Source organism: Lithobates pipiens, unplaced genomic scaffold (assembly GCF_037356315.1).
Source record: "Lithobates pipiens isolate NorthernLeopardFrog02 unplaced genomic scaffold, aLitPip1_a1.2 Scaffold_13, whole genome shotgun sequence".
Classification (NCBI taxonomy): Eukaryota; Metazoa; Chordata; class Amphibia; order Anura; family Ranidae; genus Lithobates; species Lithobates pipiens.
In genome coordinates this window covers 347855055-347875229 of record NW_027507718.1, presented here as the reverse complement: position 1 = coordinate 347875229, position 20175 = coordinate 347855055, and the positions used below count along the sequence as shown (strand labels likewise).

At 46.5% G+C, this 20175-nt stretch overlaps 1 protein-coding gene across 1 annotated transcript in view; it reads right to left on the bottom strand.

Moving 5' to 3' along the window:
• GUCY1A1 (guanylate cyclase 1 soluble subunit alpha 1) overlaps nt 1-17210 on the bottom strand; it is a 93387-nt gene extending 76177 nt beyond the window's left edge. Inside the window, exon 1 of the mRNA XM_077477092.1 lies at nt 16803-17210. Coding sequence (XP_077333218.1) covers nt 16803-17048 — 246 coding nt within the window. The 5' untranslated portion in view covers nt 17049-17210. The remainder of the gene's footprint in view (nt 1-16802) is intronic.
• Between the last annotated feature and the right edge of the window lie 2965 nt (nt 17211-20175).

Here is a 20175-nt window from a genome sequence, read left to right as displayed (position 1 = left end):
ATGTGGTCTGAAGAACATTCATAAAACAGAGAAAATAGCCTAACACTATAGGCTAAGAACATTTGACCAGCAGGGGAAATAATATGAAGGAGACTTCAGCGCCATGTACAGTCTACAGAAATTCCTGTGTGAACAGCCAAACAAATGGAGTGAACCTCCAGCTCAAGTGTGAAATTAAACATTTAACAGCGGTATTATTACAGCTGCTAAATGTGTTAGATTCCATCTCAGGGCTCCTGGTTGTTAGGCTAGATTCACACCTATGCATTTTTTGGTGCTTTTTGCATTTTGCAGATTTGCACTACAGAACATGTTCCATAGGAAACCATGTTAAATGGGCTGTAGTGCAAATCTGCAAAATGCAAAAAGCATTGTGAATCCAGCCTTAGGGAGCCAGCACCCACAGGCATCCTAACCAGTGACTCACCCTCCCCCGGGACATTCAGCTGTCAGCTGGGGATTAATGACTGCCAGGTAAAAGAAAAGACATAGAAACAAGAAAGCAATGTGTGTAGTGCCCCAAAATCCATACCCTTATGTGCGCTTGCAGTCTGATTCCTGAACCATACCAGGCCACCTTGACCAAATGTTCATGAGAAAAGGGGCCTCTGCCTCACAACCCTGGCCCGGTGGCTGTGGGGGTTTGTAGGCAGGAGGCTTATCAGAATCTGGAACCCCTTTACAAATAAGAGGGTTCTCAGATACCACCCCCCTTATGTGAATGACTAAGGGGTACATAATATTCCTACTTATTCACATAAAATTGTTGACAAGTCCTTTCATAGAACATAAAAATACCCACAAAATGTACCACAATGTAAATTGGGACGAGCAATTAATTTTCCCAAGGGACCACATGAGAAACTTGGACTGTTGTGGAGGGCAGCACCAATAGGCTGAACGTAATTCTTCACAATTATATATCCCAGGTCTATAGGTGCCTATAACTAGACATGAAACCTTATTACAAATATAAACTACAAATTCATATATGTAACCAACCTTATGTAATAATGTAAGCTAGGACCTTCTTGGGCCAAACACGCATAGAGTTAGCAGAGCAGCATGTCTATTGGAACCCCATGAGGGTATTTATATATTTCTTCCACTGTTATACACTCCCCCGGTGTGTGACGTCACTTCAGCAGCAAGGCAGAAGTTAAAGCCAACTAATGGGGTTGTAGGCTCCACTCTTTACCTGTGGGGTGGAAAACAGAACCTGGCAACACCTCCCCATGGTGTTGCCAAGTTTCACAACTCCCTCTCCCTCACCTGCATTATATCCTTGTTGCCCACCTCCTATGGCCTGCCCCAATTATTTAAGGGGCACGGCAGAAGCCTCTTAGAAAGGCAGATATTCAACCGCTGTCATCTTGGTGACAGGCGGACCAATGAGAGTGGAAGCATAGCCGCCATCTTGTTGAATTAGGGGAAAACCCCATGCCGTTTTGCCCTTTTTTTGTGCGAATGGTGAGACATACTCAAATACATTTTTTATAACTATGCACCATAGTGTTCATTTGATTCCCAATTGTTTGTACACACACATACAGTATATAGTACATACACACTACATGCATTAACTTATTGTGTATAAATAAAATATATTTTTGTAGAGCATTATTGCACTACACAGCTCTTGGCAAATTTGAAGAATATTGTACAGAGTTTTTACAAGCAGATTATAGGTTGTTTGGCCTTCTTTGAGTATATCTAAACCTAAACACAAAACTATGTGATATATTAGATACCCAGTCCTTTAGTTTTCTTTTATTCAAGCCCGTTTCCTTTATTTTCACATGGTAATCCTAAAAACAACACACTTCATGTTCCTGGGTGGCTACACTTACCCACATATTTTGGGAGGGAGCCATGGATGTCACCCAGGCTGGACCTCAAACATGTTTGCCTTTTTTATCTTTATTAGATGATAATTTTATGGAACTAGTAGTTTACACAATACATATAAAGATAGTTGTACTTTCTTTTCAGATCAGAGGAACTGACAAGGACACTGCATTTCTGGCTAGATTAACAGGTATTTTCTGTATTTGAAGAAAATGTTCTTAGCTAAAAAAGCAGAAAACAAATGCAGACACCACTTCTAAAGACTGGTAAGCTATAATGTATTAAAGTAGACATATAGCCAAAGCTATTTTGGCTATACTTCTCTTATGAATCACGTGACGTTTGTTCTGCACTCCTGTGATCCTTTTTGAGCTGACAGCGGGCTGAACCCGCTGTTAACTGATGTCACAGAGCCGGTCATGGCTCTGAAAAGATCCTGACCATGTCTGTGCCCACCACTGCCATTATAGCATGCCGGCTGACAGCATAACTTCCAAAGAACAGAATAAAATATCTCTGTTTTATGGATCAGGCTATAAAAGAGATAAGTGAAAATGGAGGAATAGTTATGTTTAATTAATTCAAGTCCCTGAATGTGTGAACAACAGTTAGCGTCTTATGAAGACTTTAGAGGTAAGCTTTCTTGTACAAAGATGGTTGTGGTGTTTTTTCTAAGTATAATGTTATTTTACATAGATGACATAGATTAGATATGCATATGAGTATAATTTAATATATATATATATATATATATATATATATATATATATTTATTTATTACATATAGATATATACACACATATATATACACATATATATATATATATATATATACACACACACATATATATATATATATATATATTATTAACTTATTAACTTTCACTGGGATTAAAGTTCATTTCTACAAAAAATAAATTATATACAACTATAATATTTTTTTTGGTATATACTGTAAATTTCACTAAGTGTTAACATTTCAGGATACATACAGGTATATATAGTCTCAGTGACACAGTCACTGCAGCCGTTGGCATTTTATTTTGACTGTCACTAAGATGCGACTTCATTCTGCGAACATGACTGCTTGTCATCCTGGGAATTGAAACCAAAGGTTCCCAGAGAGCGTAAAACTGCTGAGCTGCATGTCACCAGGGCACAATGACAAGTAGTGGAAATCTTAAGCTTTTCTTCTTGTGCTGTCAAATAGATTGAATATATGGTATGTACAAGTCTGTTCTCACACAGCAGATTTATATTGGTCTTGCAATGGTTTCAAGATGTGTTATAATGTATGCATAGTCTGTGTTGACATGTAAGAAATTAAAACATAAAACGAGCATGACAGCAATTGTCAGGGCCGCACTTGGAATAAAAACAGCAATGATATACTCGGGGGTCTAAACGTGGTATAAGCATGGGTGATAGCAATAATTGCTGGTCATATGTATGCAGCCTACAAACACTCCTTTATAGCCCACCCCTTTTGCCACCTTCCAGAGTGCTCAGACTGCTGGTACTAGACTGGCAATGGCTGATTTGTACCCCAGAACCACATATTTAGAGAGACATGCAGTCAGATAAATGAAAACTGCAAAAAAAAATCAGTAGCTCGGCTTCCACACAGCAAGGCTTCCCTCAATGGGCACCTGACAGTAGCACAATCTATAGAAATACAGAAAGAAAGACCAGACCATAATTGAATGAAAGAGTCCTACATCATTTTAATTGTTGGTAAATAAAACATATAAATACAGCCAATGTGTTTTGGGGGCAACACCATTGTCCCTGCTCATTTGCAGGCAGACCAAATGACCAGATAAACAGTGGCTCCTCTTCTATTGTAAACTGTGGATCCCAACTTGACCTCTGCTTTCTTGTAATATGAGACCCCATAACATGCTCAGTATGGCATTTGACCAAAACAGATCTGAAGAAGCCCTTGTGATCTGATCCTGCTGGGTAGCCTACAGAGACTAGGCCACATTTAAAAACCTAGTTTCACATACAACTATGCACAACTCCCTATCAAACCTGGGATACTCTACCGTTTCTAGGGACCTCAATCGAATTTGAATTAAGACCCTGCTAACTAGTTCTCAGATTCAACTCATGTATTGACCAGTCTTTCTCAACAGGAATTTTCTGGAACCTTAAGTTTCCTTTAGTAGTGGTTTATTGATTTCCACGCTTGCAGAATATCTTCTCTCAATATATGAGTCTCTGCACTGGCCACCAGAGTAACAGGGCATTCCTTCCACTGACTACTAAAAGTAAGGGGACACCTCTCATACTGATCATCAATGTAAGGAGACATATCTCTTACCAACCACCAATGTACAGAGACACCTCATCTACTGACCACCAAAGTTAGGAGACAACTCTCCAACTGACCACCAAAGTAAGAGAGACACCTCTCCAACTGAACCAAAGTAAGGAGAAGCCTCTCCTACTGACCATCAAAGTAATGAGAACCTCTCCTACTGACCACCAAAGTAAGGAGACACCTCTCCAACTGACCACCAAAGTAGGGAGACACCTCTCCTATTGACCACCAAAGTAAGGAGACACCTCTCCAACTGACCACCAAAGTAGGGAGACACCTCTCCTATTGACCACCAAAGTAAAGAGACACCTCTCTAACTGACCACTAAACTACTGACCACCAAAGTAAAGAGACACTTCCCCAACTGACCATCAAAGTAGGGAGACACCTCTTCTACTGACCACCAAAGTAAGGGGACACCTCTCTAACTGACCACCAAAGTAAGGGGACACCTCTCCTAATGACCATCAAAGTAATGAGAACCTCTCCTACTGACAACCAAAGTAAGGAGACACCTCTCCAACTGACCACCAAAGTAGGGAGACACCTCTCCTATTGACCCCCAAAGTAAAGAGACACCTCTCTAACTGACCACTAAACTACTGACCACCAAAGTAAAGAGATACTTCCCCAACTGACCATCAAAGTAGGGAGACACCTCTTCTACTGACCACCAAAGTAAGGGGACACCTCTCTAACTGACCACCAAAGTAAGGTGACACCTCTCCTACTGACCACACAAGTATGGAAACATTTCTCCTACCGACCACCAAAGTAAGGGGGCACCTCTCCTACTGACCACCCAAGTAAGGAGACACCTTTTCTACTGACCACCCAAGTATGTGGACACCTCTCCTACTGACTACTAAAGTAAGAGGACAACTCTCCTACTGACCACCAAAGTAAAGAGACACTTCCCCAACTGACCACCAAAGTAGGGAGAGACCTCTCCTACTGACCACCAAAGTAAGGGGACACCTCTCTAACTGACCACCAAAGTAAGGCGACACCTCTCCTACTGACCACTCAAGTATGGAAACATTTCTCCTATCAACCTCCAAGGTAAGGGGGCACCTCTAATCTGACCACCCAAGTAAGGAGACACCTCTTCTACTAACCACCCAAGTATGTGGACACCTCTCCTACTGACTACTAAAGTATGGGGACAACTCTCCTACTGACCACCAAAGTAGGAGTACACATCTCCTATTGACCATCAAAGTAAGGAGACATGTCTCCTACTGACCACCAAAGTAAGGGGACACCACTTCTACGGACCACCAAAGTAAGAAGACAAATCTCCTACCTACCACCAAAGTAAGCAGACATGTCTCCTACTGACCACCAAAGTAAGGAGAAACCTCTCCTACTGACCACCAAAGTAAGAAGACACCTCTCTTACTGATCACCAATGTAAAGGGGCCTCTAATTTTCAATGTAAAGGGGCCCTTTTATACTAACCACCAATGTATGAGGGCACTTTTCCACTCCCTTCTTTCCTGTATGAGGGACACTTTTGCACTGACTACCAATGTTAAGGGGTGTGTCCCACTGATCACCAATGTTAAACGACACTTCATTGACCACTAATATAAGAGGGCATTTTTCCACTGACCATCAAATTGTACACTACAATCTTCGTAGACTGCATTTTATTTTCTTGTCTGCCATTATTGTTTCTTTTTCTTCTTTCCTCCTCTCTCTATACTGTATATGTATATATTGTATAAAACAAGCCAGGCCCCATTCACACTAGTGTGATTTCTCCTGCATCTGCTGTTTCAATGCAATGCACAACATTTGGAATGATATTCTCTATGGTGCCCAATCCCATCAATGCAACATGGTGCAGTGCAACTTTTGAAACAATACGGGTGCACCTTTTGGTGCAGCATACTGCGTTTTTACACACATAGGCTTCAATTAAGCATGTGCATGTACATGCCTTTTTGGTAGGTTTTCGTTCACTGGATCGGGCAGCGGGGTGTGGCTTATGTTCACATGCCCCACTGCACAAGTAGAGACCAAGCTCAGCAGTACATTTATTGACTAAGTCCCCGACAAGGACATTTTATAAAAATGTTTTACCCAACGTACACAATCTTTGCACTTGCTTTCCTCCCTGAAAGCCAAAACCCATCATGAATGTGTGAAAAGGAGGTGGCTGGTGATTTTTGGCTATATAGCCACTAACAATATTCATACTGACAGCAAAAAACCCAGATTCTCTTTATGAGCTCTGGAGGAAGATGTAAGGGGGCACTTTGGAGGTACTATTATAGTATCTCTAGAGTGCCCCCTCACATCCTCTAGAGTGCCCCCTCACATCCTCCAGAGTGCCCCCTTACATCCTCCTCCAGAGTGCCCCCTTAGAGCTATTGTAAGGTCAGTGGCGGACCTATCTGGGTCACAACGGTCGCACTTGTGAACGGGCACTGTGGGGGTCCCAAGATGGCAGGAAAAGGGCCCGTTGCAGAACTTGGGAAAGGGCCCCATGATGGGAGTAAATGGAAGTCACTGGGACTGATGGAAAGAGCCCTGGGACCAGTGGCAAGGGCCCTGGGACCAATGGAAAGTACCCCCGGGACAGGGTCAGGAGGGCCCTTCATGGTTTCTTGAACCGGGGCTCTGGTTACACCTCTGTTAGTGCTATTTAAATCCTGTATAATAATTATAATTAGTTACTAAGTCAGATATTAGAAGCATTTCCCACTTGTATCTTTGAGTGATAATTTCATGCAAAACCCCATAGTGCCGTGAGGTGTAAAAGACCACACCTTTTTTATATGCAGGTGTAAATTTTGAATATATATTCCATTACTGAGGCTTTTTTTTCTAAAAAGGTCTAGTGTGGCTGGCTGGATCGACAGCCTTGCATGACCTCTTTAACCACTTGCTTACTGGGCACTTAAACCCCCCTCAGTCCCAGACCAATTTTCAGCTTTCAGCGCTGATGCACTTTGAGTGACAATTACGCGGTCATACAACACTGTACCCAAATGAAATTTTTATCATTTTTTTCCCACAAATAGAGCTTTCTTTTGGTGGTATTTAGTTACAGCTCGGAGTTTTATTTTTTGCTAAACAAACAAAAAAAGATGCAAAAAAAAAAAAAAATCATGTTTTAATAGTTTGTTATAAAATTTTGCAAACGGGTCATTTTTCTCCTTCATTGAAGTGCGCTGATTAGGCGGCACTGATAGGCTGCATTGGTGGGCACTGATGGGCTGCATTGGTGGGCACTGATGGGCTGCATTGGTGGGCACTGATGGGCTGCACCGGTGGGCACTGATAGGCATAGTTAAGGCGGCACTAATAGGCACAGATAAGGCGGCACCGATGGGCACAGATAAGGCGGCACTGATGGGCAAAGATGGGCACAGATAAGATGGCACGGATGGGTGGCACGGATAAGTGGCACGGATGGGTGGCACGGATGGGCACTGATAGGTACCACAGATAGATGGGACTGATGGGCACTGATAGGTGGCACTGATAGGTGGCTCTGATAGGTGGCACTGCTGGGCACTGATGGGCGGCACTGCTGGGCACAGATGGGCGGCACTGCTGGGCACTGATGTGCGGCACTGGGGTGCAGCACCTTTGAGGCAGATTGGGTGGCACTGTGGGGTGGCACTGTGGGGTGGCACTATGGGCACTGACGGGGGGCACTGACGGGGGGCACTTACTTTTGCTTTTATTTTACTTCAGGATGGCACTGCGGGAGGCAGGTGGGCACAGGCAGGTGGCAGGTGGTCCCTTGTATTGATGGCCGTGATCGGGACTGATGTCCCGATCACGGCCGCCGGTGATCGGCTTTTTTTTTCTCTCCTCGCGCTGTCAGCGCGAGGAGGAATAATAGCCGATTACCGGCTCCGTTCTATCACATGATCAGCTGTCATTGGCTGACAGCTGATCACGTGATAAGGGGTCGGGATCGACCCCTTACACGGATCGGTGATCAGGCGAGTCTCACGGACTCGCCGATCACAGAGCGCGCCGCGCGCGCCCCTCAGGGGGCGCGCAGGCCGCTCGTAACTGGGACGACGTCAATAGACGTAGTCCCGGAAATGTAGGTCCGCGCTAATGCCGTCATTTGGCAATAGCGCGGATCTGTAGTGGTTAATTATAATCATTCTGCAGGTAAAACCATGTGAAGGCCATTACTGCAACATATTACAGTGGGGCAAAAAAGTATTTAGGCAGCCTCCAATTGTGCACGTTCTCCCACTTAAAAAGATGAGAGAGGCCTGTAATTATCATCATAGGTATACCTCAACTATGAGAGACAACATGGGGAAACAAATCCAGAAGATCACATTGTCTGATTTTTGAAAGAATTTATTTGCAAATTATGGTGGAAAATAAGTATTTGGTCACCTACAAATAAGCAAGATTTCTGTCTCTCACAGACCTGTATCTTCTTCTTTAAGAGGCTCCTCTGTCCTCCACTCATTACCTGTATTAAAGCCACCTGTTTGAACTTGTTATCAGTATAAAGACACCTGTCCACAACCTCAAACAGTCACACTTCAAACTCCACTATGGTGAAGACCAAAGAGCTGTCGAACGACACCAGAAACAAAATTGTAGACCTGCACCAGGCTGGGAAGACTGAATCTGCAATATGCAAGCAGCTTGGTGTGAATAAATCAATGGTGGGAGCGATAATTAGAAAATGGAAGACATACAAGACCACTGATAATCTCCCTCGATCTGGGGCTCCACGCAAGATCTCACCCCATGGGGTCAAAATGATCACAAGAACGGTGAGCAAAAATCCCACAACCACACGGGGGACCTACTGTGAATGACCTGCAGAGAGCTGGGACCAACGTAACAAAGGCTATCATCAGTAACACACTATGCCGCCAGGGACTCACATCCTGCAGTACCAGACGTGTCCCTCTGCTTAAGCCAGTACATGTCCGGGCCTGTCTGAGGTTTGCTAGAGAGCATTTGGATGATCCAGAAGAGGATTGGGAGAATGTCATATGGTCAGATGAAACCAAAGTAGAACTGTTTGGTAGAAACACAACTCGTCGTGTTTGGAGGAGAGAGAATGCTGACTTGCAACCAAAGAATACCATACCTACTGTGAAGCATGGGGGTGGCAACATCATGCTTTGCAGCTGTTTTTCTGCAAAGGGAACAGAACGACTGATCCGTGTACATGAAAGAATGAATGGGGCCATGTATTGTGAGATTTTGAATGCAAACCTCCTCCCATCAGCAAGGGCATTGAAGATAAAACGTGACTGGGTCTTTCAGCATGACAATGATCCAAAATACACCGCCCGAGCAATGAAGGAGTGGCTTTGTAAGAAGCATTTCAAGGCCTAGCCAGTCTCCAGATCTCAACTCCATAGAAAACCTTTGGAGGGAGTTGAAAGTCCACGTTGCCCAGTGAAAACCCCAAAACATCACTGCTCTAGAGGAGATCTGCATGGAGGAATGGGCCAACATACCAGCAACAGTGTGTGACAACCTTGTGAAGACTTATAGAAAACGTTTGACCTCTATCATTGCCAACAAAGGATATATAACAATGTATTAAGATGAACTTTTGATATTGACCAAATATTTATTTTATACCATAATTTGCAAATAAATTCTTTCAAAAATCAGACAATGTTATTGTCTGGATTTGTTTCCACATTTTGTCTCTCATAGTTGAGGTATACCTATGATGACAATTACAGGCCTCTCTCATCTTTTTAAGTGGGAGAACTTGCACAATTGGTGGCTGTCTAAATACTTTTTTTGCCCCACTGTATTTCTAGTTACCTGAGTGCCCCTTTCATTATGACTCTATACCAGTGATGTTCAACCGTCATGATGCAGGAGGCCTCAAGTGCAGCCCCGAATATCACCGAAGGGCCACCCATAACATGTAGTGAATGCATTGCTACAGATAGCCGTCAGGACATTGCAGATATGTAAAAGAAGATGATCAAAGACTATGGGTTTGTGATGGTCAAAGACTGTAAACATGCTATAGGGGTTACTGGAGACTGGGAATCATAGACTGGAGACAGATCACATATAAGACTGCCGAGATCCCTGCTAGTAAAACACCTTTACAAATTAATGCTTCCAAGTTGGTGCTCCCTAGAGCCCCCTTAAAAATGACTTGTACTATTTTTGATATTTCTTCCAACAAGATCTATTATAAATAATCACAGGGGAAAAAAAGTAAAAAGTGAAATGACTAGGAAGCATAACAAAAGTAAGACAAAGGGGAAAAAAAAACTCAATTTTTTACTACTATGAGCCAGTTTAATGCAATGTTTCCCAACCTTTTTTCATTTGCGGCACCATTTAAAAAAATGGGAAATCTCGAGACACCCCAATCTAAAGTAAAAAAAAGGGTAAATGTTACCTATCCGTGAGAAACCTGAACCTGGAACAATGAACACAACCCTAATAAAATTAACTTCACATCAGAAGTCCCCATTTACATCAAAAGCACCTCCATCACATCAGTCTCCACCCCCTTTGCATCAAAGAACCCCCATCACATCAAAGGTTCTCCATCTTATGATAGGTCCCCCATCATATCAGTGTCCCCCCTACATGCCAGTGCCACCTCAGAGAAACCCCCCCCATCATAACGGAATCCTCCCTTCATGTCAGAGGCCCCCCATCACATCAGAGTCACTCCTATACATTAAAGGCATCCCTATACATGAGAGCCCCACATCATATCAGAATCATAACTGTACATCCGAGGCCCCTATACATAAGCCCATGTAGCCCACATGTACATACATCAGCGCCTCCCCATCATATCTGAGCCTCTCCATCACATCAGAACCTTCACTTTACATCAGAGTCCCCCCCCCCCCTCCCCCCCCATTATACAACCAGCCTTTCCCATCACAGGGCCTTCAGTCACACAGGCCCTCTCATCACTGAGAATCCCAAACAGCCCCCCCCCCCCCATCAGAACCCCCAAATAACACAGTCTCCTCCATATCAGAGCCCTACCTTATGGCTCCAGCAGAGGACAGGAAGTGGAGGAGGCATACTTCCATCTTCTCCTCAATGCTGGGGGTGGCCCTGCATCCTGCCTGCCCTGGATCAGAGTCACTTATTGCCATGGTACAAGTGAGCTGGTCACCATCACCATAGAAATGAATGGTGCCATGTGTCCTGACCCCTAGAGCTTCATTGGTTGTTATGGTGGTTTTGATAGCGGAAAAGAAACGCTCCTGCGCACAAGTGGATTACCAGACAAACTATATAATGTCACAGGCCTTGCTGCCCTCAAGGATGGGGGAATCCTAATAGTCAAAGGTATAAAAAGAAAAGAAGGGGTGCACCAGCCTTGTGCATTATCCTTTGGATATGTATTTATTAAAAGTGATAAAAAAGAAAAGTACTCATCAAATAGCAGCATTCAGTCGCATTGATGACTATTTATATTGTTCAATTCTACAGTTGTTTGTGATTACTTTTCTTTTTTATCACTTTTAATAAATACATATTGCAATATAAATAGTCATCAATACGACTGAATGCTGCTATTTGATGACTATTCATATTTCAAGAATTCTACAGTTGTTTGTGAGTAGTTTTCTTTTTTATCACTTAAATACATGCCCAAAGGATAATGTACAAGCAACAGGAATAGAAAAAAAGCTGCGCAATAAAATTATACTAAAACATATCGTGACACAAATTGAATTATATGACATCAATTAATCATAAAAATAAATATTATAATTGAATATATATTCTGTGATAATTAACCAGTCCTCAAATTTCAAGAGAATAATAGAGGATAATGTCTAAGTCCAGTGAAATATGTGAAAGGGATGACTAATAAAATCCTTTTGTGCAGACAGACCACGAATACATGTGAACCTCCACCACACAGCATATGTGCTTACCAGAAGGCAAGCAATGAGAGCCTTGTATTGCAGGATCACCATCCGGACATCAAACCGACAATGGCCGGAGGTGGCTATAGATGTACTGAAGCCAAACCCAGAGATCGCAATTCGATCGGTAGATCAGCACCCAACGGTCATAATCGGAGTATAGGGACTCAAATGGGCATATAGCTCAATAAGTCAGCAGGGCTTGTGGTGTGAACACCAGGACCTTTTTTAATGCACAAGGCTGGTGCGCCCCTTCTTTTGTTTTTATATCGTTGTTATGGTGGTGGCTGGCATACCTACACCACGTCAACTCATGACACTGATCCAGACAAAACTGGGTCCTGTGCTTGCAGCACCCTGGAGCAACTTAGGTTGCTGAGGAACCCCAGGGTGCTGAGGAACCCCAGGGCGCTGAGGAACCCCAGGGAGCTGAGGAACCCCAGGGCTCTGAGGAAACCCAGGGCACTGAGGAACCGAGGGCGCTGAGGAACCCCAGGGAGCTGAGGAAACCCAGGGTGCTGAGGAACCCCAGGGCGCTGAGGAACCCCAGGGCGCTGAGGAACCCCAGGGCGCTGAGGAACCCAGGGCGCTGAGGAACCCCAGGGTGCTGAGGAACCCCAGGGCTCTGAGGAAACCCAGGGCACTGAGGAACCGAGGGCGCTGAGGAACCCCAGGGTGCTGAGGAACCCCAGGGCTCTGAGGAAACCCAGGGCGCTGAGGAACCCAGGGCACTGAGGAACCCCAGGGCTCTGAGGAAACCCAGGGCGCTGAGGAACCCCAGGGTGCTGAGGAATTCCAGGGCGCTGAGGAACCCCAGGGTGCTGAGGAACCCCAGGGCTCTGAGGAAACCAGGGCGCTGAGGAACCCCAGGGCTCTGAGGAAACCCAGGGCGCTGAGGAGCCCCAGGGTGCTGAGGAATTCAAGGGCGCTGAGGAACCCCAGGGTGCTGAGGAACCCCATGGCTCTGAGGAACCCCAGGGCTCTGAGGAAACCCAGGGCGCTGAGGAACCCCAGGGCTCTGAGGAACCCCAGGGTGCTGAGGAAACCCAGGGCGCTGAGGAACCCCAGGGCGCTGAGGAACCCCAGGGCGCTGAGGAACCCCAGGGTGCTGCGACACCCCGGTTGAAAACACCGGTCCAAAGAAAATATTTTCTTCACTGAACTGAGCAAGCACCTAGGCAAGCTAAAACAGACTATTGTTGGCAGGGGCCCTGAGGTCTGCACAATAAGGGCCACAGCTACCATACTAATGGTGAAAGAATTTAATTTTAAACTGACTGCAAAATGAATGAACATAGATCCAACCTAAAACCTGCGCACTCCTCAATCAGCATCTGCTACTTACTGGCTAGAACAAGGTCACATTTCACATGACAAATGACATCAGGAAAACGGTGTCAGGCAGGCAACACTAAGAACATCTGGTGTAAATATTACAGCACACTGTGTAATCATAGGAAGGCAGGAGAAAGTGCGTTTATTTTAGGAGAGATCACTTAGACATAATGAACAGTGCACCTGAACAGCCCTGGACTTGTAGAAAGCAGTTTAGATGTAAATGCGCACAGTGCTGCCCGCTCAGATATTTATCACACAATAAAAATGTTAATTAGGAAAGGGCAGATCTGCACAATGACGTCAAAAATCACCCATGCCAATAGGGGCACATCACTTAGTGCGTCTGCTCTGGGCACCGCTGTATATTGATTTTCGTGTGCTGGCGGAAAAAAACTCATCCTTCTTCATTTGGAATGGACAGAACACACAGACGCATTAAAGCAGCTGACATGCATCCCCTCCATGGAGGTGCCTATCTGTATAATCATACACTGTGGGCCAGTGATGGATAATACACCTACATTATGCACAGACACCATCCAGGCAGGGAGCTTGGCTACATTGTCTATTTATATAGCTGAGAAAGACGTTGGTGCTGGCTGCCGGAGTGTTTATTTCTCCATTTCAGCAAACTGCCTGGAGTGTTAAAGTCGATGTAAACCACAACTGAATGACAGCGACTATCACAAACCATTATTATGTTTGGCATACACTATTCCTTCCCATCCCTCGTTACATCCCAGCGCTGCTGATCCCCTGCAAATTCTTTGCAATCGCTTCCCATTTCATTTATTAGGGTGGCTTTCCCGATGGTGACAACAGTAGACCTGTGGTGGACACATGTCTGACAGGGTGACAACACAGTGGCATGATTGGGAAATTCATGCCCGGACATGAAACACCACGGCAGGCGTTATTTTAACAAAACCTGTAGGTTTAAAAAGATTGAAATGACTTCAAAGTGGATCTAAAGTTCTGCTGTTATTCACTGCAAGCAGGCTGTTTATTGCTAAAGAGACACGAAGAAGAGGTACCTACCCTGTTTCCCCCAAAAATAAGACCTAGCGTGATTGTTGGTGATGGCTGCAATATAAGCCCTTCCCCCAAAAAATAAGCCCTAGTTAAAGATATTGTAGGTCTTATTTTCGGGGAAATGAGGTAGGGCTTATTTGGGGGAGTAGGGCTTATATTGCAGCCATCAGCGACAATCACGCTAGGTCTTATTTTCGGGGAAACAGGGTACTTGCCTGCTCTTAGGCATGTAAACTGAACTATGCATGCGCAGCCCAGCGTTGGCCCAATCCCTGCCCGCCTGAATGACTAGCCCCTGTGCATGCGCAGGAGTGATATCATCCTGTGCTGGCCAATGAAGATGGACAAAAACTGGAGCACACAAAAAGATGCCAATGCTGGTAAGAAAAGGCGAGTATAGCTCCTTCTGCTTTAAAACTGCCCATACAATATGCAATCAGATTGTACAATCTAAGCAAATCCTCCATAGATTTACCAAAACGATGTAATACAGGGACCACCCTGAACGATCCATTCAATTTCCTTGCATTAGTTGGCGGCAGATCTAAAGATGATTGTACAATTGGATTGTATAGCGTACGGCCAATTTGAAACGGCATTAAAATGTAAAGGCTTATATGAGATTTTAGTGATTGGCATTATGTCTACTTTAATAAGATGGCTGGATCAGTGTTTAAACCTCAGTCTCAGCAATGCACAGGGGGTTATTTACTAAAGGCAAATCCACTTTGCACTGAAAGTGCACTTGGAAGTGCAGTTGTGCTAAATCTAAAGGGTAGATCTGAAATGAGGGGAAGCTCTGCTGATTTTATCATCCAATCATGTGCAAGCTAAAATGCTGCTTTTTATTTTCCTTGCATGTCCCCCTTGGATCTACAGCGACTTTACTTCCAAGTGCACTTGCCATGCACAGTGGCATTGTCTTTAGTAAATAACCCCCAAAATGTTCATATTAATGCTAGGTTAAAGTGGAAGCAAAGCCTTTTTTTGATCTTGTACCTACAGGTAAAACTGTAATAAAACGTACCTGTAGGTACAAGATCAAAAAAAGGCTTACCTGTAGGTACAAGATCAAAAAAAGGCTTACCTGTAGGTACAAGATCAAAAAAAGGCTTACCTGTAGGTACAAGATCAAAAAAAGGCTTACCTGTAGGTACAAGATCAAAAAAAGGCTTACCTGTAGGTACAGTAAATATCTCCTAAACTTGCACCGTTTAGGAGATATTTACACTACATGCAGCTGCTGACGTCACTGGTGCATGAGCTCTGAAGGGATGGCATACCCATGCCATCCCTTCAGAACTCCGCGCTGTAGTGCGCGACCCCTGTGCGCATGCGCAAGAGTGATGACATTGCGGTGCAGTCAATCGGATGGCCGGAAGACATGAACCTATAACGAAGAACGGGTGAAAATGGAAACGCCTTCAGCGGTGACAGCGTGCCGCTGGAGGGCTTTGTTCTAAGGTAAGTATTTCATAGTGTGCTAGTATGCGATGCATACTAGCACATTATGTCATTGTCCCACAGGGTTAAAAAAAAATGCAGTTTACTACCGCTTTAACACCTATGTCTTCAGTGCGTCCCACGTTTGCGTGGGCAAGGCAACCTACTTATTTGAATGAGCTGCTGTACCTGTTGGAAACACAGGAAAAAGGGTCCCTGTATCTTTTTCAAAACACAGTCGCAATGAGATGGCATGGTGCTTTTGCACCATACGATTTCCATGACCCAAAAACATGCTGCATTTTCAGAAGCGTGCGGGGGTGCTATTAAGGATGAATTGCAGCCCTGTGCATCTTCAGAAGAGCAACTGATTTTGGCTGCGGGTGCAGGAGTGCGATTTACATGCTATACCACAACCAACCGCAAAGGTGTGACTCTAGACATACCACAGCACAAAAATGTGCCCATTGCTGATCCAAAGCTGGTCATACCTGCCATACGCGTTTCGTCTGATTCCGATGAACCAGCCAACATTCGCTCTGTCGACACTCCACCGACCCAACATCCTTCAATTAAAAACTGAAGGGTTTAGGCAGAAAATTGTCGGCCGGACAGCGCCTGCGTCCAATCAGATGCTGATGGAGCTGACTTTTGTTCTGAAGAAGCCTCGGTGGGAGATCCATCTATCTGAGCTGGGTGTGCTTGAAGAATCTGTTCGAATTTTGTCGTTCACCCTACCTGTGTATGGCCAGCTTTACAATGACTTTTTCCCCTCCTTTGACCTAGACTGTATAAATATTGATAATTCCCCATCCCTAGAGAGAAATATAAAGAAGCTTTGTAAATATGTCAGCTGTAACCCCTTAGCTGCCGCAGCCCTGGGAGAAGAGTTTCTGGTGTGTGAAATAGATGTCATTAGTGTGGATTACCTCGGGGAAGATTAATTTGTAGATGCTCTCAGCCAAGGTGTGAAGGTAGACCCTGGTGCGGCTGCTCTTCCTCTGCGGAGGCTCCTCGGCGGCTCTTCTGTGCCGCACTACGCCGGACTCCTCGCTGCAGATCGGGGCTCCAGCTGCGGCACTGGCCGGCACTTCATCGTCCTCCGGCGGCTGGCTCAGCATCGAGAAGGGACATTCTCCCGACAATTTCAACTCCTTCAGCTTGGTGCAGAACATGATAGAGCGCCGCTGTCAGCTCATGTGCCGCTCTCCGATCTCCTCCGATGTCTAACAGGTCCCGGACTTCATAGAGAGCGCTGGAAGTGTTCACAGGAATGCTGTGTACAGAGGGCGGAGAGGGGGAAGGGAGGAATGAGGACAGGACCACCCTCCCCACTTCTCACAGGGAACTTACACTGCTCTCACCTACCCTCACTGCCACCTACCATCACTGCCACCTACCCTCACTGTCACCTACCCTCACTGCCACCTAACCTCACTGTCACCTTCCCTTACTGCCACCTAACCTCACTGCCACCTACCATCACTGCCACCTACCCTCACTGTCACCTACCCTCACTGCCACCTACCCTCACTGTCACCTTCCCTCACTGCCACCTAACCTCACTGCCACCTACCCTCACTGTCACCTTCCCTCACTGCCACCTAACCTCACTGCCACCTACCCTCACTGTCACCTACCCTCACTGCCACCTACCCTCACTGTCACCTTCCCTCACTGCCACCTAACCTCACTGCCACCTACCATCACTGCCACCTACCCTCACTGTCACCTACCCTCACTGCCACCTACCCTCACTGCCACCTACCCTCACTGTCACCTTCCCTCACTGCCACCTAACCTCACTGCCACCTACCATCACTGCCACCTACCCTCACTGTCACCTACCCTCACTGCCACCTACCCTCACTGCCACCTACCCTCACTGTCACCTTCCCTCACTGCCACCTAACCTCACTGCCACCTACCATCACTGCCACCTACCCTCACTGTCACCTACCCTCACTGCCACCTTCCCTCACTGCCACCTACCCTCACTGCCACCTACCCTCACTGCCACCTACCCTCACTGTCACCTTCCCTCACTGCCACCTAACCTCACTGCCACCTACCATCACTGCCACCTACCCTCACTGTCACCTACCCTCACTGCCACCTACCCTCACTGCCACCTACCCTCACTGTCACCTTCCCTCACTGCCACCTAACCTCACTGCCACCTACCATCACTGCCACCTACCCTCACTGTCACCTACCCTCACTGCCACCTTCCCTCACTGCCACCTACCCTCACTGCCACCTACCCTCACTGCCACCTACCCTCACTGTCACCTACCCTCACTGCCACCTACCCTCACTGTCACCTTCCCTCACTGCCACCTACCATCACTGCCACCTACCCTCACTGTCACCTACCCTCACTGCCACCTACCCTCACTGCCACCTACCCTCACTGTCACCTACCCTCACTGCCACCTACCCTCACTGTCACCTTCCCTCACTGCCACCTACCATCACTGCCACCTACCCTCACTGTCACCTACCCTCACTGCCACCTACCCTCACTGTCACCTTCCCTCACTGCCACCTAACCTCACTGCCACCTACCCTCACTGTCACCTTCCCTCACTGCCACCTAACTTCACTGCCACCTACCCTCACTGTCACCTTCCCTCACTGTCACCTACCCTCACTGTCACCTACCCTGACTGTCACCTTCCCTCACTGCCACCTAACCTCACTGCCACCTACCCTCACTGTCACCTTCCCTCACTGCCACCTACCCTCACTGTCACCTTCCCTCACTGCCACCTAACTTCACTGCCACCTACCCTCACTGTCACCTTCCCTCACTGTCACCTACCCTCACTGTCACCTACCCTGACTGTCACCTTCCCTCACTGCCACCTACCCTCACTGCCACCTACCATCACTGCCACCTACCCTCACTGTCACCTTCCCTCACTGCCACCTAACCTCACTGCCACCTACCATCACTGCCACCTACCCTCACTGTCACCTTCCCTCACTGCCACCTACCCTGACTGTCACCTTCCCTCACTGTCACCTACCCTCACTGTCACCTTCCCTCACTGTCACCTACCCTCACTGTCACCTTCCCTCACTGTCACCTACCCTCACTGCCACCTACCCTCACTGCCACCTACCCTCACTGCCACCTAACCTCACTGTCACCTACCCTCACTGTCACCTACCCTGACTGTCACCTTCCCTCACTGTCACCTACCCTCACTGCCACCTACCCTCACTGCCACCTACCCTCACTGTCACCTACCCTCACTGTCACCTACCCTCACTGCCACCTACCCTCACTGCCACCTACCCTCACTGTCACCTACCCTGACTGTCACCTTCCCTCACTGTAACTTACCCTCACTGCCACCTACCCTCACTGTCACCTACCCTGACTGTCACCTACCCTGACTGTCACCTTCCCTCACTGTCACCTACCCTCACTGTCACCTTCCCTCACTGCCACCTACCCTCACTGCCACCTTCCCTCACTGTCACTTTCCCTCACTGCCACCTACCCTCACTGTCACCTTCCCTCACTGTCACCTACCCTCACTGCCACCTACCCTCACTGCCACCTACCCTCACTGTCACCTTCCCTCACTGTCACCTACCCTCACTGCCACCTTCCTTTACTGCCACCTACCCTCACTCTCACCTACCCTCACTGCCACCTACCCTCACTGCTACCTACCCTCACTGCCACCTACCCTGACTGTCACCTTCCCTCACTGTCACCTACCCTCACTGCCACCTACCCTCACTGTCATCTACCCTCACTGTCAACTTCCCTCACTGCCACCTACCCTCACTGTCACCTAACCTCACTGTCACCTACCCTCACTGTCATCTGTCACATACCTGACTGGTACCTTCCCATCTGTCAGTTTTTCTGATCGTCATCTGTCACATACCTGACTGTCATCTGCCACCTTTCCTGATTGTCATCTGTCACCTCCTGTGATTGTCATCTGTCACATCCCTGACTCACCTTCCCTGATTGGCATATGTCACCTTCTTTGACTGTCACCTACCCTAACTGTCACCTGTCACCTTCCCTGATTGTCACCTTCCTTGACTGTCCTCTGTCACATCCCTGACTGTCACCTTCCCTGATTGTCATCTTCCCTGATTTTCACCTTCCCTGACTGTCATCTGTCACCTTCCCTGACTGTCACCTTCCCGGATTGTCACCTACCCTGACTGTCACATCCCTGACTGCCACCTTCACTGATTGTCACCTTCCCTGACTGTCATCTATCTCTTCCCTGACTGTCACCTTCCCTGATTGTCATCTGTCACCTTCCG